The following is a 21,877-nucleotide window of genomic DNA, read 5'->3' on the forward strand; positions in this document are numbered from 1 at the left end:
ATAACAGGCATGACGTGCGCATCATGTGTCCACAACATCGAGTCCAAGCTCAACTTAACCAGAGGGATCCTCATGGCTTCGGTCGCACTGGCAACCAACAAAGCTCAGGTTGAGTTTGACCCAGAGGTGCTCGGACCTCGGGATATTATCAAGCTCATCCAGGTGTTTATCACAGGACTTTTAAAAGCTATCTTAAACCTACAATTTTTTACACATGCAATTTCACACCTTGGAGTTTCTCCTCATTTCAGGGTCTTGGATTTGAGGCCAGGCTGGAGCAGGCGGGCTTCAAAAACAACCTCGATCACAAAGAAGAAATTCGACAGCAAGTATCTGGTTTACAGTTCTTATTTTTAAATGGATGCTAACTTTTTAACAATTAACAATTTTCTAACAATTAAACCCTGAGAGTATGCCGTTGACAGGTGGAGAGTTATAACCAGCACATGGTGGTTTTGATCCATATATTGATACCCCAGGTCATGCTTAAACCCACAATCCCTCACTACACTTTCTTTCACTACTGGAAAAGGCTTTTTAGATTTAGGTCAGAGTTTACATTTTTATTAATTAGTACTTGTACCAACTTTCACTTTTCCTTAAATGTCATACAGATGGACTGTTTCTGCCCTTAGCTATATATGAGAGGTGCAAGACCAGAGGTGGTAAAACTAGATTTTCTTAGTGTACAGGCTGCGTTCAGCTGACTTGCTGCTTTTTGTGAATTTAGATCACTGAATTCAACAAGATGTCAGCAGATTTTTCACAGCTATCATGACTGATTTTCCATCCCCTACACTGTCACTATACTAGACTGTATACAGTTGTCAGGCAATTTGAAATTATCGGCCCTTCTCCGGTTGGCCACCAGGGGAACATGTGCAGCTAAAAAAGGCGTCAGATTATTAGCTTACCGCTAAATTTTTCCATAAAAATGACTAGCAGTACAAGAAATCAGTGCAAAGGATGAATGTTTTTTTCACAATAGACATGTCTGCCTGGTTTTTGCAGGTGGAAGAACACATTTATGTTGAGCCTGGTCTTTGGCTTGCCTGTGATGGGTCTCATGATCTACATGATGGTGATGGACAACCTACACCAAGAACACGGGGGCTCCATGCCCACCGAGCAGAATGTACTTCCGGGCCTCTCCATCCTTAACCTGCTTTTCTTTGTGCTCTGCACACCTGTCCAGGTGAGGAAGCACAATCTGAGCTAAACCTTTAATCACACATGAGTGCGTTTTCTTTGCTAAGGATGGTAAAAGTGTATGACTCACGGTGGAGCATGAATCCTTCCCCTCACTAGATCTTTGTGTCTTCCTTGATGCAGATCTTTGGAGGTCGATACTTTTACATTCAGGCCTACCGCTCGCTAAAACATCGCACTGCCAACATGGATGTGCTAATTGTGTTAGCCACCTCCATTGCCTACATCTATTCCTGCGTGGTCCTCATCGTGGCCATGGCGGAGCAGGCCAGCCAGAGCCCTGTGACCTTTTTCGACACTCCACCCATGCTCTTTGTGTTCATCGCTTTGGGACGATGGCTGGAACACATCGCAAAGGTAAAATAAAAAGAAAAACAGGTTTATGAGGCCTAATTCTAGGAAACTATAAACTGTCAAATCACTGCTGATTCTTGGAATCAGCTCACTACAGTTGCTTATATATGACCTAATTCAAACTTGCACTGTTTGCATTAGGCAGCATGTTTGTTTTTTCTCCAGGCTTTTATTGCCATATTTTAATGACTCTTCAGAGGGCTGATGTTTTTATTGTGCTAGACAATGATTAACTGAACATCAGCTGATGCTACATCACAATCACAGGACTGCATTCAATTTGATGATGAAGTTGCTTGCATTTTATATCTGCAGTGCATGTTTTTATTATCTTGTGCAGTACTCAAATAATAGCTGTAACAGAGTTATTACTATTACTATTTACTATTAGTACTTCGCTGGCTTCTGATGATGGCTAGCCACCATGACCTCACCCACTGGTTACCAATCTTTTCTTTTAAGTTCGCCAATATTTTACTTGTAAATTTTCTATTCTTTCCTGTGAATTTTAGTTTTTTCTTCGAAATTTGCAATTTCTAGTAAATTTGCCATGTTTTTGTTATAAATCTTTTTTTCTTGCTATTTTGATGCTCTTTTCAAAAGAAGTTTTGAAAATTTTGCCAAATGTATCATTCTCCTAATTAGTTTTTCTTTGCAATGTTAATATTTTTTCTAGTAATTTTGACAGATTTTTGTTGCAACCATTGCATTACGTGAGTTTCAGACATCTAAAAGTCCCAGCACAGAATTGTGCCAGGATCTCCGACGCTGTGTTCTCATAAAGTTTATCCAAGTTTAACAATTGTCCTTTAAATGTTAACAGTTTATTTCTTATACAATTTTGTCCTTATAAACTTGACAGTATTTTCTCACAAATTTACTATTTTTATGGGAAATTTGCTGATTGTTAACTTTAACTCTCACTCTTGCCAGTGTTTTACTTTTAAATGTATTTATTTATTTTTGTAAAGCTTTGGCAAATTTTACAGCTGTTTTACTAATAGATTTTCTTTTTTTCCCCGAAAGTTGGCCAGTGAAAATTGACAATTGTTTCGATTGTTTTTTCCCTCAGATTTTAAAAGGTTTCCCCCTTCTATAAATTTGACATCTTTATCATAAAGTTTGATATTTATTTATATTTTGAAAAAAAAATTAGTCATTAATTTAAATTTTGTTCTTACAAATGTGACAGATCATAAATTGACAAATAAATCTTCATGTTTTTCTGCTAAATTTCCCATTTTCCCCCACATTTTTGCCAGGTTTTCTCTTGTGCTGTTTTTTCCTCATGAACTTACATCTGCATATGTGAAATTATTACTAACACGGGCAGCACGGTGGCACGGTGGTTAGCACTGTTACCTCACAGCAAGAAGGTCCTGAGTTCAATTCCACCATCAGGCCGGGGTCTTTCTGTGTGGAGTTTGCATGTTCTCCCGTGTTTGCGTGGGTTCTCTCCGGGTACTCCGGCTTCCTCCCACCGTCCAAAGACATGCAGCTTGTGGGGATAGGTTAATTGGATAATCCAAATTGCCACTAGGTGTGAATGTGCGAGTGAATGTGAGTGTGAATGGTTGTCTGTCCCTGTGTGTTGGCCCTGCGACAGACTGGCGACCTGTCCAGGGTGTACCCCGCCTTTCGCCCTATGACAGCTGGGATAGGCTCCAGTGCCCCCCGCGACCCTGAAAAAGGATAAGCGGAAGCGAATGGATGGATGGATGATTCATCATAAGCTTCTGTACTCTGGCTTGGACAAAAACACAAAGAAACTAAAACATTGTTATATGAACCGTCTCAGAAATGAAATGCTGTAGATTAATTTCCTGTCTTTGTAGTGGGACACTAGCAGCAGGTGTTTTAACACCAGTGAGAGAAGGCCCATTCATTATACGCATATTTACCAGCAGGAGAGCATGAACTTTCTTCTGTCACCATCTCAGCGGCACACTTGTGAAAATCTGGGAACACAGATTTTCTTGCAAAACTACTTTATGCAGATATAACCTAGATACATACAAATTCTCACATTTCCGCGGTAACTATACAACCATGTGACTGTAGCAATTCAAAACGCTCATACTTAGTAGACATGAGAGTGTATGAGGTCATACCATTAGTGCAGTACATCTTTGTTTTAAGACTGTAACGATACATTCTCCTGTGCTGTTTCTACTGTCTTAGAGTAAAACCTCAGAGGCTTTGGCCAAATTAATGTCACTTCAAGCCACCGATGCCACTGTGGTCACGTTGGGATCTGACAAATCCATCATCAGGTGAGACATGTAAGATAAATAAATAAAACCATCACCTCTGTGGTACATGACGTGTGTGTCTGTAAAAATATTTTTATGCCTCAGTGAGGAGCAGGTGCTGGTGGAGCTCGTTCAGAGGGGCGATATTGTGAAGGTTGTTCCTGGAGGGAAGTTCCCAGTCGATGGGAAAGTGATTGAAGGGAACTCCATGGCAGATGAGTCCTTGATTACAGGTAGGAGGGAGTGAATGATGCGAATCCTTGGCTTTGAATGTGGATTTCAGGCATCTTAAGCCAAATTTAGAATTAATTTCTGTGAGTTTTCCGTCTCTGTGTGGCAGAACAAGTGGCATGCATTGCAGATCTTTAGTCCCAGAGGTTACATTTGTGTAATTAAGTTATAAAGTCTTATAAATGTAATCAGAGATGTCTGGTTTGTGTAGGTAAAAATTTTTTTGCATGCAGGTTTGAAAAAACATTCATTTCAATAAAAAGAATCATCTGGCATTTTTTAGATTCAACCTATTGAATATCAAAGAATCTGATTTTATACCAATTTATTAGGAACCAGAACTAGAAAAAAAAAAGAACTAAGAATACTGACATAAAAAGATAAAGGGAAATTAATCAGAAATATCAAAATTTCATGAGTCTGAGGCCACAACTTTGGACTGCTGTAACAAGCAAGAGTGCTCGAGAAAGCCAGTTCTTAATTACAGCTGGTAGGTGATTGGTGGGTGAAGAAGAAGGGGTGAAAGCCAGTGATCCAGCAGAGAGTGGTTGAGCAGTTGAGCCTCTGAAAGGACCTCTGGAGCAGAAACAAACCACAGTTACACAAAAGGCAGAAGATGACTGTGACACCATCATTTAGTCACTTGTTGCAATTTTTTTCCCTCTCTTTCTGTCAGGTGAGCCAATGCCCGTTAGTAAGAAGGTGGGCAGTTTGGTGATTGCCGGCTCCATTAACGCTCACGGTGCCCTTCTGGTGGAGGCCACTCACGTCGGTACTGAAACAACACTGTCACAAATAGTCAAACTGGTCGAAGAGGCACAGACCTCTAAGGTAAGCTATAAAAATCACAATTTTAAACTATAAGGTTACTCACATGTGTTTAATAATAATGACAGTGATAATAAACTTTATTTATAAAGCACACTTAAAACCAAGCTTATACCAAGGTGCTTAACAAGTAACATAGAGAATAAAAGGAAGATAATGGAAATAGAAAGATGACCAAAGCAAGTACTAGGTATGCAAGCAGATAACTGTCACTGATACATAGGAGAAGCAGCAGATACAGAACAAACAAGGAATTAAATGAGCATAAAAGTGCATAAGAAGAAAGAAAGTGTGTACATTATTGTACTTTATTGAGCCCCGTGGGGAAATTGCTCTCTGCATTTAACCCATTCACTCAGTGAGCAGCCATTGGGCGCCCGGGGAGCAGTGTGTAGGGACGGTACCTTGCTCAGGGGTACCTCAGGGTAGCTGTTAAGGGGAATCGAACCCCCGACCTTCCGATCATGGGGCAACCACTCTACCTACTGAGCTATCCCTGCATAGTGTGACATGTTAACTAGAAGGAAAGGCAAAATTGAATAAGTGGGTCTTTAGTCGTGATTTAAACAGTGCAATAGAATCAGAGGCGTGGATAGCAAGAGGGAGGTTATTCCACAGTACCGGGGCAGCCAGAGCAAACGCACGGTCACCCCGAGACTTCAGCCGAGATCTAGGTTGTGTCAGAAGTAGTTGAGTAGCAGATCTAAGTGTTCTAGCAGGAATATGTGGCCTGAGAAGTTCACTAAGATAACTTGGCGCTAATTCATTAATAGTTTTGAACGTAAGGAGTAATATTTTAAATTGAATACGGTACTTTATGGGCAGCCAATGCAGGCTAGCTAGGACAGGAGTAATATGGCAAAATTTCCTGGTACCAGTCAGGAGGCGGGCCGCCGCATTTTGGACTGTTTTTATATGATCGGATGACACAAATGGAATATTTGCAGCAGTCCCTTAATAGCTTACAGACTTTCTTGAACAATAGTTCTCCAGCTTTCTGAAGCTCTTTAAACTGTTTCTTTGGACTCATTTTCAGTCCAGTCCTTGTACCTGAGCATTTTTAAAGGAAATTTTTAATTTATTATTTTTGTTTGTTAAGCCACTTAACACTCTACTATGAATCATTCAAGCAAGCTCCCAACTCAAGAGATGAACCAAGAAACCAAGGTCACGTTTCAGTTCGTATGGTTGTCTAACAGTGATAAATTTACTGTAATACGATTGGCTGTCATGTGGACAGCATGGCAAATGCATAAAGTTCCATAAAGAACCTGCTCTTGGAGGGCTGGAAGTCCTGCATGGTTGAAAAGTTCTTGTTGCTGAGTTTTTACAGTGTAGTTATGATAAAGGCAGTGCTTACTGCTACCGAGGTGTGCAGACACTGTACACTCAAAAGAGAGTGTTCACAAAAAGAGACTGTTAACACTAAACTATGTTGTATTTTGCCCCTGGTTCTGCGTGAATAAGTAAGGATAAAAATTTTGGATTCCTTTGTCATTTAGACTTTTCCACATTTAGACGTTTTGCTTTGTCTTCCAGTTGCCCAATTAGCTCAGCCGATTAGACTGTGTTGCTAATAACGTCAAGGTCATGAGTTCAACCCCCATACTGGCCACTTGTTGCCTTTAAAGGTCACTCACTGTTCTTAATGTACAGGACACTCCTAATTTTGCTTTCCCTTCTCCTCCTCAGGCCCCCATCCAGCAGTTTGCAGATAGACTCAGTGGCTACTTCGTGCCCTTCATTGTTATCGTGTCCCTGTTAACACTGATAGTGTGGCTGGCCATTGGCTTTGTCAACTTCGACATTGTGAAGGAGAACTTCCCGGTAAGTGTGCATGCAGACGACTTGTGTGTGAATAAAAACAGCTGTAGCCTGATCACACCACTCTCCTCCTCAAAGGGTTACAACCAGAGCATCTCCAAGGCAGAGGTCATCATCCGCTTCGCCTTCCAGGCGTCCATCACCGTTCTCTCCATCGCCTGCCCCTGCTCTCTGGGGCTGGCAACTCCGACGGCGGTCATGGTTGGCACGGGGGTCGGCGCTCAGAACGGCATCCTCATTAAAGGAGGCGAGCCGCTGGAGATGGCACATAAGGCGAGACCCTTACGATTCATTTAATGCTTTTTTTTAAAAACTGCCGAAACACTGAAGCGGGTAGAAAGAAAATATGTCTGTAATGAGCGAATAAATGAAAGAGAAAAGAGCTGGAACAACCACAGAAATGTAACATTTCACTTTAATATTTGCGTCGGCCTCTATTCTAATTAACTGGTGACACCATGTGGCATTGCTGCTTGATTACAGCCAGGGGCGATTCTAGCATCTGTTGGGACCTGAGGCAGAAATGGGCCCCTCCAACCAGAGATCAAATATGTTATAAATAAAAAAAACAAGTAAATAAATACATTATAAAAATCGAATAAATAATAATATCAAGTGATCTTGAGAAGGAATGTTTAGAGTGCAGTGCTCAGAGTGTAATAAGGCACCTCTTAGAAACCCTTTTAAACCTGACACTGACCTCTATGTGTCTCAATCAGATCAGTGTGGTGATGTTTGATAAAACTGGCACTATTACAAACGGCGTGCCGCGGGTGACTCGAGTCCTGGTGTTGTGGGAAGTGGCCCGCATGCCCCTGAGGAAGATCCTGGCAGTGGTGGGTACCGCCGAGGCCAGCAGCGAGCACCCGCTAGGCATAGCAGTTGCCAAATACTGCAAACAGGTGAGAGGTCTATTTATGCCTGCCTTTTTGTTCAGGAGAAAACTTTACTGACTTTCTATCAACTTTCTGACAGGAGCTGGGCTCCGATGTCCTCGGGTGCTGCCAGGACTTCCAGGCCGTGTCCGGCTGTGGGATCAGCTGCCGGGTGTCCAGCGTGGAACATCTGCTGCTGCAGCCGAGCGAGGAGCGATTCCTGCTGCCGGGGGCTACTATTGAAGAAAGCAGCATGCTGCCTGCAGGAGAGTCCACCTCTGCAGGTCAGAAAAAAACTGTAACTGTAAACTTTATTCAAAGCAGAGGTGGCAAAAGTACAGATTTTTTTAGTTAAGTAGAAGTACAAATACCTGGGTTAAAAATACTCCAGTAAAAGTTGAAGTACTAAAGCAACTTTATTACTCAAGTAAAAGTATAAAAGTACAGGCTCTGAAATGTACTAAAAGTAAAAAGTAGTCTATTAACCACTTTTGTACAGAGGTAACTGAACCATGTGCTGTGTTAATATAATAATAAAATAACATTAGAACACAAGAATTCAAAAATTATTTGAATTTAAATTTAAATGAATATACTCAGTGTGATCTGTTATGTAGGTCCCCTGCAGTGAAAGTGAATGAAAAAAACAAAACTTTTTTCTGTTGCCTACATTGTAGAGGGTGCCTTTGGCTCCACACATAAACAGGAAAATGAGAACAGTCAAGGATTGCACCTGGATTTAGCAGGTGGGGAAACCTGAAATTGGTTGTAGTGGCTCAGTGTGGGGAATAGAATCACAACTCACAATAATTTCTAATATGAGCTTCAGTAGATTTTCTTAGTGTACAGGCTGTAATCAGCTGACCTGCTGCTCTTTGCAGATGCACATAACTGAATTCAACAAGATGTTTCAGCAGATGTTTCACAGCTATCATGGCTAATGTCCATCCTCTACACTGACACTATACTGTTTATACTGTCTTTATCTTACACAGTGTATAGTTGTTAGGTAATTTGTAATAACCGGTCACTTAAAGAAATAAAATAAAATAAAATTTGAATTTGAATTTGAAGAAATGTTTCACCCCCGAGTATAAATTCATGGACCCCTTTTGAAAACGTAAGGAGTATAAAGTACAGATATATATTTTTAAATGTAGGGAGTAAAGTTGTCAGAAAAAAACTACTCAAGTACAGATACCAGAATATTCTATTGAAGTTTATAGTAGTGAAGCATTTGTCTATTAATTAAAATTAATAGACAGTGTTAAACCCCTCAGGAAACCGCTGTGTAGGCCAGTTAGCTCAGATCGTCAGAGCGTGGTGCTAATAACGCCAAGGTCATGGGTTCAAGCCCCATACTGGCCACAGAATCACAACGAAGAGTTCTTTGTAGAGCCCAGACACTGGCTAGCTTTTTTGTTTTGTTTTTTCAAGCTATGCATGTTCAGTTGGCAGCGATGTTAACAAGTGACCTGCTGAAGTTCAAATTGAGCATCAGAGTTTGGAAGTGATTAAGTGACTTTGAACGTGGCATGATTTTTGGTCTGAGTTTTTCAGATATTTCCCACATCACCATATTTAAGGTTTACAGAGAATGGTCTGAAAAGGGGAAATTATTCACTTAGTTAGACAAAGGCAACAGTAACTCAAATAATCACTCGTTACAACCAAGGTATGCAGAAGACCATCTCAAAAGCAGCAGATGACCACAAAGAGTACCATTCAGAAACTTGTTGAATCTATGCCATGAAGAATCACGGCAGTTCTGAAGGCAAAGAGCGTCCAACCTGGTGCTAGTGAGGTGTAACTGTAAGCAGTCATTGTTTTTAATCACATTCTTCTATTTCCAGCTGAAGGGCTGTTTTATTCTGTCCTGATTGGAAACAGAGAGTGGATGAGGAGGAATGGCCACCACATAGGAGCAGATGTGGATGCCGCGATGTCGAGCCACGAAACCAAAGGGCAGACAGCCATACTGGTGGCTATAGATGGTGAGGGGAAATCAAGGTTTTCTTTGTGGCTTTGGTGCCACATTTAAACTTCATCTTATGCTGTTTGTGTGTGTGTGTGTGTGTGTGTGTGTGTGTGTGTGTGTGTGTGTGTGTGTGTGTGTGTAGGTGTTTTGTGTGCAATGTTAGCCATCGCAGACACGGTGAAAGCAGAGTCAGCATTAGCAGTGCATACACTGAACACTATGGGCATTGAGGTGGTGATGATGACGGGAGACAACAGGCGCACAGCTAAAGCCATAGCAGCACAGGTAACACTTGCACACTCTTAAAATCTACCTGAATGTTTAACATGTAATCAAAGCGTTTGATTGGCTGCAGGTGGGGATCAGAAAGGTATTTGCAGAAGTGCTGCCATCACACAAGGTGGCAAAAGTCCAGGAGCTGCAGAAACGAGGCCTGAGGGTGGCCATGGTGGGAGATGGCGTGAACGACTCCCCCGCCCTCGCCCGTGCCGACGTCGGCATCGCAATCGGGACAGGCACCGATGTGGCTATTGAGGCGGCTGACATTGTCTTGATCCGAGTAGGTGGCAGATAGTCTGTGTGCAGATACATTGGCTCGTTTAAACTGTCTCACTTGAAGCTTTTCGCGCTCTGCAGAATGACCTGCTAGATGTGGTGGCCAGCATCGAGCTGTCCAAGAAGACGGTGCGTCGGATAAGGATCAACTTTGTCTTTGCTCTCTTCTACAATCTTGTTGGAATACCAATTGCTGCAGGTGAGAGCTACAGTAAAATCCTGAACCAATAACGGACTCTAGTCAAGGTGAACGTGCAAGCTCGATATTTTGGGAAACCAAAATCCAAAATGAAATCAGAAATTATTCTTATCCTGGCACATTGTGGATGACATTGAGGTGCCTCTTTCTCAAATGTGAACTGTTGGTCGTAGGTGTGTTCATGCCCGTTGGCCTGGTGCTCCAACCCTGGATGGGCTCAGCTGCAATGGCCGCCTCATCAGTTTCAGTGGTCCTGTCTTCTTTACTGCTGAAAATGTGAGTCCTTCTGCGTTTACATTATCTATGCGTTTACACTTAAATGCATTTAGGACGTTTTTTACTCACTTTATGTCTCTTCCACGATGTTATTTCTCTCTCCAACAACATAGGTTACAATTAGATTAGCATGACCAATTATGGAAATTAGGCGATGATGTCATTTAGCGACTTCTAGCGACTTTTAGGACAGCCAATAGCAATTTTCCTTACTGAGGAGTTGGCAACACTGATCACAGGGGCTCACCAAAATTGGACAATAGATATCTGGAAACATATTCCGTGGTCGGATGAGTCTATTTCAGTTTAGAATCTGACGAAAACAGTATGAATAAATGAATTCATCCTGCTTTATATCAACAATTGATCTTGGGAGTGGTGGTGTAATGGCATGGGGGACATTTTCTTAGGACATTTTTGCTCATAGGGATTCCAGCCGGTTGGCTCAGATGGTTAGAGTGTGGTGCTAATAATGCCAAGGTCACAGGTTCACCCCATACTAGACAAGGAAAATCTGCATTTCAATGATTTAATTTGTTTTTATTTATATAATGCAAAATCACACAACAGTCACCTCAAGGCGCTTTATATTTTAAGGTAGACCCTACAATATTACATACAGAGAAAAACCCAATAAGCAAATGACCCCCTATGAGCAAGCACTTTGGCGACAGTGGGAAGGAAAACCTCCCTTTTAACAGGAAGAAAACCTCCAGCAGAACCAGGCTCAGGGAGGGGCAGCCATCTGCTGCAACCAGTTGGGGTAATCATGATCATGAAACTGACCTCACAGCCCATTGTTAGTTAGTCAGTGGTGCCAGTATCATTAATTATGTAAATATACTGTTGATACAGTGGGGAAACCTGCAGTCAGCTCAGACTAAAAGCCTTTATCTGTCTGAAATCTCAGCGTCCAGATGAACACAATAAACTTTATGTGATATGAAGCTTATGTTTTCCTTTCTCCCGCATACCTGGTCTGTTTTCACTCGCGCTTGAGTTTAGTAGTGAAATTAATCACCCCGTATTTCCTCCAGGTACAAGAAAACCTCAGTGGAGCTCTATGAGATGCGTGCTAGAGGCCAAATGAGGAGCCTTCGTTCGTCTCAGATCAGCACACATCTGGGTCTGGACGGCCGGCGGCACAGTCCCGCTCTCCCCAACGCAACTCGGGAACAGAGGAACCCAAGCGGCATGACTCCACCCGGCTTCTCCAGCCGCTCACCCAGTCAAGGGGCATCCATTAAGGTTGTTGCTGAGGAGCAGAACCGCTACTCCCTGCTGGAGCACCAGACTGCAGACGTCCTCAACGTGTTGTAAAGGGAAAACAGGAAGATGTTTTTTACCTGGTACTCATGTTTATGACTAAAAAAATTTTTTTTAATGTAAATACACTAATTGTCAAACCTAAAGTGCTCTTTTATTTTGATGTAACATTAAAGTTTTACTGAAGCCACATGTATAAAGTCGGTTTGCTTATGTGTCACATAAATCCTCCAGACAAATAACTTCGGTGCAAATCGACTTTTACAATATCCACGAGTCAGAGTAAAGCTACTGTTCGGATAAGGCCGTCAGTGAGAGTGTGGATCTGAGAGCTTATAAATAATGCATGTGTTGATAGAGGGAAATCATTTTCTGTGTAAATATCTCTTCATCCGTTTCATCTGATTTTGTGATTTGTTTGCAAATTTGCACATTCTCAATGCAACTTAAGTTCCACCAAATCCAAGAAGAAAATAAAAACACTCCAGAGAAGAAAACTACTCTTTTCATGTTGCCTTGTGGGATATTTTCCACTAAAGCTTCACAGATGTGAAGACAAAAAATTGGAGTGCAGTATTTTTTCCTTTCTTTTTTTCCATATCTGCTTCACACTGTGCCAGGGTTAATTAATGGGGCGCATTAATCAAATGACCTCACACATGGATTCTATAGTTAGTTTCACATCTTGTTGAGCTTAATTACGAGTGAGTAGATATATGGACGTCAGGGTTATAAATATGACTCGTGTCTCGCACTTAGCCTGCACAATAGACTTTTTTATTACGACAGTCTGACATATGGAAGCAGGAAAAGCACAGCTGTAACCTGGTACGCCTTTATTCGTGTCATTATTCACGCCTGCCAAGAGAACAAGTCAAAGGGCTACTAATTAGCTCCCTATTATAGTGAGTCTAGAAGCAAGGCTGGTGCTCACAAAATGTAATTTGCTCTCATTCATTTCTTTTTGGTTATCAGGAACAAAACCTTAAAATCACAGGTCTGGCCCACTTAAAGTAAAAAGTGGGCTGTATGTGTCCACAATGTAAAATTATTTTGACATAACTGACAAATAAATCTTTTTGCTAGTGTGTCAGCACATTTCTCTGTGGGAGCTTTTTGAAATGACGATCCCGTGAGGTCTTCAGTGATTGCTTCAACCCTTCCTCCAACCAACCCTGCGTTTTGGAGCAAACTTGGAGGGACTGAGAATCACGATACTAATTTAAGGTCAAGTGGATAAGGCCCCACTCTCGCAGCCCTAGGGACTGGTTCATGTCTGTCATTCTTGTCCCTTCTGATGGGAATCTTACATCCTCAGCTCTGCTTCCTGGCAGTGCCACTGTCTCCAAACCATACATCACAGCAGGTCTTAGTCCCACCTTGTAAACGTTCCTTTTAGTGCCTCTGGTATCCTTGCAATCCTGCCACTAGCCAACTTTGCCAGCTTGAAGTGTTTGTAGTCGTGGTTGTAATCCTCCAAGGTTATGCACTGTGAGATAACAAACCATACATTATTAAGCTCTCAGTAAATATCTTGTGGTCTGGCTTATCAATTACAACTCATCAATCAGTAACCATATGGTTTCAAAGTCAGATCCATGTCTAGTGTCAAAACTTAAGGCTTAAAAAACAGGTGTTCAAAAACTGGTGGCTACAAACCTGAACAGAAGTTTGTCAACACTCAGTGGAACCAAACTAGGGATCCAGACCCCTTCAAAAGGTCAAGAGATATTAAATGTGTTTTAAAAACTTTTTTTTCGCTCTTTTCATTCTTGATTTATATATTTTTCTAATACTCTATTTTTAAACAAGGAAAATGAACTACACCTTTTAAAATCACTGTCATAACTATTCCACAGGTTAACTCCTCTAATAGAAACACATCTCTGCTTTATATTTGTCCTCATCTTGTTTTTTTTTAAAGAAATCTGTTCCCCTTAAGTCATATTGACTTTCTCTGACTTTGAACAGCTTCTGAGTACTGGGGCAAAGCAAGTTATTTTGTGCTTTATACATTATCTGTGCCATTTTATATTCAACTAAATCATAAAATTTCAGGGTATTCAGATTATTAAACAAAATGTTAGTTGGTTCTATATAGTTTGATTGGTTTATAATTCTTATAGCTCTTTTTTGTAACTTGAAAATAGGAAGAGTGTTCGTTTTATATGCATTACCCCATATCTCCAGACAGTAAGTCATATATGGAAGCAACAGAGTACAATAAAGTGTGTATAATGATTTTTTGTTCAGGACATGCTTTGTTTTATAGAGAATAGCAATGGTTTTTGACATTTTTGTTTTCACGTGGTTTATATGAGACTTCCAACTCAGCTTATCATCAATTATCACTCCAAGGAATTTATTTTCGTACACTCTTTCAATTCCAATTCCATTAACCCTGATTTTAGATACATTTTTCATTTGTCTAGTGCCAAAAATAATCACTTTTGTTTTCTTTATATTTAATGATAACTTATTTACATCAAACCAGTTTTTTAAATATATTTAACTCCTTTTCCACTGTAGTCAAAAGCTGTTCTAGGTTTTTATCTGAGCAGTACAGAGTGGTATCATCAGCAAACAATACACATTTTAACAGTTTGGAAATGCTACATATGTCATTTATATATAATATAAATAATTTAGGGCCCAGCACAGAGCCCTGAGGAACACCACAAGTTACCTTCAACTGCTTAGATTTTACATTATTGAATTCGACATATTGATATCTTTCATCCAGGTAACTTTTCATCCACTTGTATGCTATCCCTCTTATGCCATATCTCTCTAGTTTATTCATTAATATAGAATGATCAATTGTATCAAACGCCTTTTTTAAGTCTATAAAAACACCAACAGTATATTCCTTATTATCTATAGCATTCGATATCCCTTCAACAAGTTCCATCACTGCCATCGAAGTGGACCTTTTCACTCTAAAGCCATATTGGTTATCACTTAGGAGATTATGCTTCTCAATATATTTATCAAGTCTATTAACAAATAACTTTTCTAAAATTTTTGAGAACTGTGGGAGTAGTGATATTGGCCTATAATTGGTAAACTGACATCTCTCTCCGTTTTTATGGATTGGAATAACTTTTGCTATTTTCATTTGTGAGGGAAACACACCAGTTTGAAAGGACAGATTACAAATGTATGCGAAAGGTTGCACTATATATTCTATAATACTTTTAACTAATATCATGTCAATACCAAAACAGTCAGTGGACTTTTTATTTTTAAATGTCTTCACAATGTTAATTATTTCTCTATGAGTTGCAGCACCAATAAACATGGAGGACACATTCTGAGTAATATGTTTATTTAGGTCATTATTTCTTGACTCTGGAATTTCTTTTGCTAAATTAAAGCCAACATTTACAAAGAAATCATTAAATTCATTTGCAATGTCTTTAGTTTTATCAAGCACAATATCTTTATCTTTTTTAAAATAATCTGGATAATTCTTATTTTTTGAGCCCTTTTTGATTATACTGTTTAATATCCTCCATGTTTCTTGTGTGTTACTTCTACTTTGCTCCAATAATTTGTGGTAATATTCTTTCTTACTTGTTCTTATAATATTTACTGATCTATTTTTATATAACTTGTACTTTATTTCAGCATCTTTTGTCCTCTGTTTTATGAATCTCTTATATAGATTATTTTTCTTTTTACATGCATCTTCTATCCCCTTTGTGATCCATGGCTTATTTGATCTGTGATGCTTTCTAGTGATCTTCAATAAAGGACAATGTTTTTCATATAGTGAAATTACTGTTGATAAGAATGCATCATATGCACTATTTGAATCTTCATTTGCAAAAACCTCATTCCAACTGTGTTCCTTTAAGTCCACCTGGAGGGCAGCAATGGCTCTTGTTGTTCTATGTCGTATCATATCAAATATTTGATTCTTTTGTTTAGTTTTAATCCCAAAATAATTTTGAAAAATTGCAAAAACAGGAAGATGATCGCTTATATCAGTTATAAGAAGTCCACCTACTATTTCATGGTCAATTTTATTTGTGAATATATTATCTATCAATGTAGCTGTATCAATTGTTATTCTACTTGGTTTTATAATTACAGGGAAAAGGGAGTTACTATACATTGTATTTATGAAATCTGTTGTTTTCTGATGTCCATTTGGGTTTAGCAAATCTATATTAAAATCACCACAAATTATTTGCACTTTTTTATCATTTAGGTTGCTAAACATAGCAGCAAGTTTTTCATTGAATATCTCAAGGCATGAACCTGGTGTCCTATAGATGCAACTTATAATTATATAGTTAGCTTTTTCAACATGGATTTCAATAGTGACACATTCCAATACGTTATCTATGGTGCTTGACATACATTCAATCAGACTACATTTCAAAACTTTATCTACATATAAAGCAACACTGCCTCCTTTTTTATTCACCCTGTTCATTGTAAATAATTCGTATCCTTCCAGTCCCATTTCACTAACTTTCTCATTATCGAGCCATGTTTCTGATATTGCAATTATATTAAACTTTTTTAACTTACTTAAACATTCTGTAATTTTAGAAATTTTTTTATACAGGCTTCTACTATTGAAATGTTTGACCGACAATGCATTTGCCATTTTAATATTTATATTGAATTGGTCATCTGTATAGTACTAACAAGTATTATTGGTGTTATTGTAGAAGTGGGTATCTGGGTAGGGCTGCTCAATTAATCGAATTTTAATCACGATTACGATCTGGGCTTTCAACGATCATTAAAAATGACTGAGCCGATTATTAGCCCCTCCCTAATTTATCCGCGACACCTTAAAGGCCGGTCCGTGAAAATATTGTCGGGCATAAACTGGTCCGTGGCGCAAAAAAAGTTGGAGACCGCTGATTAAGAGGACCCGAGGGAAGCTCGGAAAGCTAAGCAGAAGTTATTTGGAGAGTGACTGCCGTTGGTTGAAAAGAGTTTAAAAAAAAAACTTCAGTGGTGTTGCACACTATTTTATATTATTTTTTAAAGTCATTGTTAACCCTTTAAAGCCGGTCAGAGCAGCACGCTCCGTTTTGCGTAACTATTTTTAAATCCCCGTAGAACCTGAACCGTGTAAGCTAGCGCAATAATTTGTTTTGCATATAAAACCGGAGGAGTTGTACTTACATTTTATGCCATCAGCTTGTCCTCGGTCACGGTTTCGTTCCACATATAGCTTTGCAAAAATTGCATAAAAAGCGCTTGCAGGAACAAAAACATAATATTCCAGAAACACGCTTTGCCGTTCCTATCAGCTGTTCGTAACACTTCCCACAGTGAAATGATGCACATGCTGTTTTCTTTGCAAATTTGCATCATAGGATTGTTTTTTGTTTTTCCTGCAGTATATAAAAATTGCTGTATCTCCAAAATAAAACTATGAAGACACTCAAAATAAATTTCCTGTGGTGGGAAACTATTTTTTGCAACTTTATTGTATTTAAAGTTTTGAGGGATAAACCTCTTAAATTTCTCCAAGTAGAAATATATGTAAACAAAACAAAAGCGATTTTCAATTTTTTTTTGTAGTTTATTGCACTTTTTTGCAATTTATGTAATTACTATGCACTTAATGCATACATATTATTAAAATATGGGCTATAACAGTTGTATTGATGTATAGCAACTTGAAATGCTCCCACAAATGGCACTACAGCATGTAAAAATATAATATAAGCTCTGGTGGACTTGGTTCTATAGTAGGTCTTAAAGGGTTAAATAAATATCGTCAAATAATCGTGATCTCAATTTCAGTGAAAATAATCGTGATTATCATTTTTGCCATAATCGAGCAGCCCTATATCTGGGTCAATGTTACTTTCAGGGTCATGCATGTTGTGCTCTGCATAGTTAAACGTTTTGAAGTTCGTTTTCTCAGCGTGTGTGGCAAAATAACCACCTTGACAGTCCTTTTCATAATCAAAGTCTTCCTCTTCAATATCTCTGAATGGAAACCTATAATCTGTGTCCAAACTTGTCATTTATGTGTTTTTGTTTTTGTTGTTTCCATTGTTTTTGAGCCGTAAGGCCAGAAACACTTTCCATACCCATTGTTCATTATCCAATCGTCGCTTTTCCAATAGATTCCATAGCAGATTCCTGATTATTTATATTGCTATAAGTCTTTGAGTTCTCTTATCATCACAACTTTCGCTTCTTCGGGATTGCCATTTAGTCATTACTTTGCAGTTCCTCGTCCATGTCGCTTGTATCTTATTTTGTTTTTTCAGGCTGCGTGCCTGTCTTGCAATTTCAACAGTCTTTTTCGTTAAATGTTCATTTAAACACACACCAGTCCCTTTTAGCTTCTTACCCTGTTTCAGTAACTCAATCTTTGTTTTGCAACTCACAAACCGAAGAATGATTGATGGCTTTGTTTTACTGTCTTTTCTGGGGAGCGTGTGGCATGCTGCAATATGATGGCTCTGAATACTTACATTCTTCATTTGAAGGAATTTTATCACTTGCTGTTCAAGCGTTTGCAGCTCCTCTACCGGGGCATCTTCACCGTCTTTACCTCCACCAGCTGTTACTCTGGCGTAGGTTCGGTGTTGCGTCTCCAGTCCACTTATGACTAAATCATCCATTCTTGTGTATTGTTCAAGGTCCTCGATTCGCCGTTCCAAGTTGTCTATTTTCTTGTCCTTGTCCTTTATGAGGTTTTTTAGTTGTTTTATTTCATCCATTAGGTCATGTAGCATACCTTGTTGTTTAGGCACTTTCATCAGACATGAAATTAAGCGATTTCCTAATCTCCTCCAACTCCTCTTCAACTCCTGGGTTTGCTTTTTTAGGCGGCATTTTGAAAATGGTGAGATTGGTATTTCCTTGTGATGGCCCGTTGAAGTCACTGTCGATTTACTTGTTGGTGCCTTGCTAGAGGAGCCTGGGCCCAGTGGCTGCTGGAAGAGCCTGGGCCTGGTGGCTGCTGGAGGATCCTGGGCCTGGTGGCTGCTGGAAGAGCCTGGGCCTAGTGGCTGCTGGAAGAGCCTGGGCCTGGTGGCTGCTGGAGGAGGAGGATCCTGGGCCTAGTGGCTGCTGGAAGAGCCTGGGCCTGGTGGCTGCTGGAAGAGCCTGGGCCTGGTGGCTGCTGGAAGAGCCTGGGCCTGGTGGCTGCTGGAGGATCCTGGGCCTGGTGGCTGCTGGAAGAGCCTGGGCCTAGTGGCTGCTGGAAGAGCCTGGGCCTGGTGGCTGCTGGAGGATCCTGGGCCTGGTGGCTGCTGGAGGATCCTGGGCCTGGTGGAGGAGGAGGATCCTGGGCCTAGTGGCTGCTGGAAGAGCCTGGGCCTAGTGGCTGCTGCAGGAGCCTGGGCCTGGTGGCTGCTGGAGGATCCTGGGCCTAGTGGCTGCTGGAAGAGCCTGGGCCTGGTGGCTGCTGGAAGAGCCTGGGCCTGGTGGCTGCTGGAAGAGCCTGGGCCTGGTGGCTGCTGGAAGAGCCTGGGCCTGGTGGAGCAGGAGGGTCCTGGGCCCAGTGGCTGCTGGAAGAGCCTTGGCCTAGTGGCTGCTGGAGGATCCTGGGCCCAGTGGCTGCTGGAAGAGCCTGGGGCCTAGTGGCTGCTGGAGGATCCTGGGCCTGGTGGCTGCTGGAGGATCCTGGGCCTGGTGGCTGCTGGAGGATCCTGGGCCTGGTGGAGCAGGAGGGTCCTGGGCCCAGTGGCTGCTGGAAAAGCCTGGGCCTAGTGGCTGCATAAATGTGATGATTGGAATCAAAGGAATGACTCGGACTGAATCTGTTCCTGCTTTTCTGTCATGTGGATCCGATCCAGACCTCCAGCGTCTTCCCTCTGCCTCACATTAGTCACCCAGCACAGCAGCTTTCCCATTAAAGCTCACACACTCTGAATGTAAGTGGTGTGTAAACAAAGTGTTGCTCTGACCTTTTCGGTTCACACCACACACCACACCACAGCAAGTGTAGCAACTCTGCTCAAAAGTTGCTCAAAAGCAAAGCAAATTTGTTGTGAGATGCTCAGTACAGTCCTTTTTTTCACAGTGCGTTTTTTGAGGACAAATTTTTTGCAAAAAACGCAGGGCTGGTATTGTCATTGTTTCACAACACGCTTTACTGACTTCGGTCTTGTTGATGTGGTCTTAAAGACAGTCTTGTAAGATTTCTGCTTGTATCTGATTAAAAAAATGTTTGTTTTTTGTTACATTACAGACTTTGAAGGGCATCTTCTCATTCAGTTTTGTAATATTTCATTGTTGTAGCTACTTCCTGCGCAAATCTCTTCTGACTTAATAGCGTGTCAAAATATATTGCACATCTTGCAGGATTACTCTGGGGAGTTTGTTGCTCTCTCAGCTTTCGGTCTGTAATCGTGCCAGGTTCAGGGCCGATGCACTTTAGATTGTACTCAGAACTCAGAAATTCTGCCTTCTGAATAGGAAGATGTAGGTAACACCAGGCTGCAGATGAGCTGCACACAGGGCTGGACTGGGACAAAAAATCGGCCCGGGCATTTTGACTAGAGACCGGCCCAACATTATAGGAATAATCATAAAGCCTTTGAATGAAAACAAACACTGTTGTGACTGTGATGTACACTGTTCTGATGGTATATATGCTTCAATCTATCAATCGTTTGTTGTAAGACTCAGATAATTATTATTTTTAACGCTAGACATTTTTAAATGAGAATATGAAAGAAAAGTATTTCCTTGTTCCCCCCTTTCCCTGTTAATGCCCTACCTGGTCCCCTGGCAACACTTTGCTAGACCCGCCCCTGCACAGTTACCAGCTGTCAGCTACATAAAAAAGGATCCTGGGGTTATTTGTCTCTCAGAAACCGTTCATAACTTCCCTTCAACTCATTCATGTCACCTAAAAGGTAAACCTGTTTCTCCATCACCTGTTCAGCTCTGATGATTCAGTAAGGACATCTCCTGGTTTCATCTTCATGTTTCCCTCTCACCAGATAACCAAACCATATCATGACCAGCAGATTTACAGCTGTGGCTCCAGCAAACATCAGCTGATACTAGAAATTAATATTAAATAAATTCTAACAACAGCTGATCAAGCTTAAACGTGCTGCTGTTGTTTAACGCGACATCCGCTGGTTTCTTCTTTCTGGCGCAAAGTGAGCGATAAACAAACAAGAGAGAAAAGCCGATCAGCTGATCATTGATCAGTTTCATGATTGAAGTAGAAACAGGAGAGGGAGGGTGAGAGGATGAGAGAAGAAGAGGCAGCTGTGCAGCGTAAACACAGAATAACTCCAGCTTTGTGTCTTTTTCATTGTAGCTGAAGTCCGGGACAAACTGCGTTCCTCTTCACCTCAATACGAAACGCGAAATATTTTCTCTGAATACAGACGATTCTGTTTTTTACAGGACGGCTGGCAACTCTAATAATTAACCTTATGAACAAAATAAAGTTCAGCATCATTAACTTCATAGCACCCACCCAGCTGTATAGAAACTCCGTCATGCTAGCTAGCACGCAGTACGAAAGAGTCAGCATAACGAAAATAAACTCCACCTAAACTTGGTTTATATCTGACCCAGAGAGACTGCAGGTCATAACTTCTTACCTGAAGTTCAGTTCACCTGACACTCGGACCCGGCGGCCGCTTCGGGTCTCTCCTCCTCCTGCCTCCCTTTTCCTTCGTCCACCTGCTGGCCTCCACCACTTGCTAATGTTATTGAATCTGTGGAAGCTCCGCGATAGCCACCACACGAAGTAACGAATAACGAGCCTATCTAAATCCCAGTAACGAGTAACGCGTTCCTGGTTTTGGCATAATAACTAGTTACTGTGCTCGTTACCACAATAATAACGTAGTTACTGTAACGCGTTACTTAATAACGCGTTAGTCCCAACACTGGTGATACAGCTGTGTTTAATGGTTCCCTTCACAGATATAATCAAGCTCTTTGTTGTGTGCTCCTCTGGTTTGAGAGCTGTAGCAGCTTCTGAAGAATAACCTCCCTGGCCACTGGTGGTAATGGGCTGCTGAGGGCCTGGCTTCTCCTCTGCAGTAGGGTGACTGCTTTGTCTGTT

At 40.9% G+C, this 21,877-nt stretch overlaps 1 protein-coding gene, 1 long non-coding RNA gene and 1 other non-coding gene across 4 annotated transcripts in view; 2 read left to right on the forward strand and 1 right to left on the reverse strand.

The window, feature by feature from the left end:
• The window catches only part of LOC146680960 (copper-transporting ATPase 2-like), a 57,501-nt gene extending 41,562 nt beyond the window's left edge, over positions 1–15,939 (forward strand). For both annotated transcript variants that reach the window (XM_085449112.1, XM_085449113.1), the window contains exons 5-21: positions 1–162; positions 252–325; positions 1,012–1,195; positions 1,333–1,566; positions 3,745–3,836; positions 3,921–4,048; positions 4,723–4,877; positions 6,567–6,701; positions 6,777–6,971; positions 7,418–7,600; positions 7,674–7,857; positions 9,427–9,567; positions 9,694–9,836; positions 9,907–10,110; positions 10,188–10,305; positions 10,479–10,581; positions 11,619–15,939. In XM_085449112.1, the coding sequence (XP_085305238.1) occupies positions 1–162; positions 252–325; positions 1,012–1,195; positions 1,333–1,566; positions 3,745–3,836; positions 3,921–4,048; positions 4,723–4,877; positions 6,567–6,701; positions 6,777–6,971; positions 7,418–7,600; positions 7,674–7,857; positions 9,427–9,567; positions 9,694–9,836; positions 9,907–10,110; positions 10,188–10,305; positions 10,479–10,581; positions 11,619–11,901 (2,718 nt within the window). In that variant the 3' untranslated portion in view covers positions 11,902–15,939. The remainder of the gene's footprint in view (positions 163–251; positions 326–1,011; positions 1,196–1,332; positions 1,567–3,744; positions 3,837–3,920; positions 4,049–4,722; positions 4,878–6,566; positions 6,702–6,776; positions 6,972–7,417; positions 7,601–7,673; positions 7,858–9,426; positions 9,568–9,693; positions 9,837–9,906; positions 10,111–10,187; positions 10,306–10,478; positions 10,582–11,618) is intronic.
• Positions 7,013–21,684, reverse strand: LOC146680997 (uncharacterized). Its single transcript, XR_014918133.1, has 3 exons — positions 21,408–21,684; positions 13,227–13,336; positions 7,013–7,851 (listed from the first exon to the last, which is right to left on the reverse strand). It is a non-coding gene; the product is annotated as an uncharacterized LOC146680997 (long non-coding RNA).
• On the forward strand, positions 8,868–8,941 carry trnai-aau (transfer RNA isoleucine (anticodon AAU)). Its single transcript has one exon. It is a non-coding gene; the product is annotated as a tRNA-Ile (tRNA).
• Positions 21,685–21,877: the final 193 nt, after the last annotated feature.

Source organism: Copadichromis virginalis, linkage group LG23, assembly GCF_057382275.1.
Source record: "Copadichromis virginalis isolate Kocher_CV1m ecotype Utaka linkage group LG23, C_Virginalis_male_GT1.1, whole genome shotgun sequence".
Taxonomy (NCBI): domain Eukaryota; kingdom Metazoa; phylum Chordata; class Actinopteri; order Cichliformes; family Cichlidae; genus Copadichromis; species Copadichromis virginalis.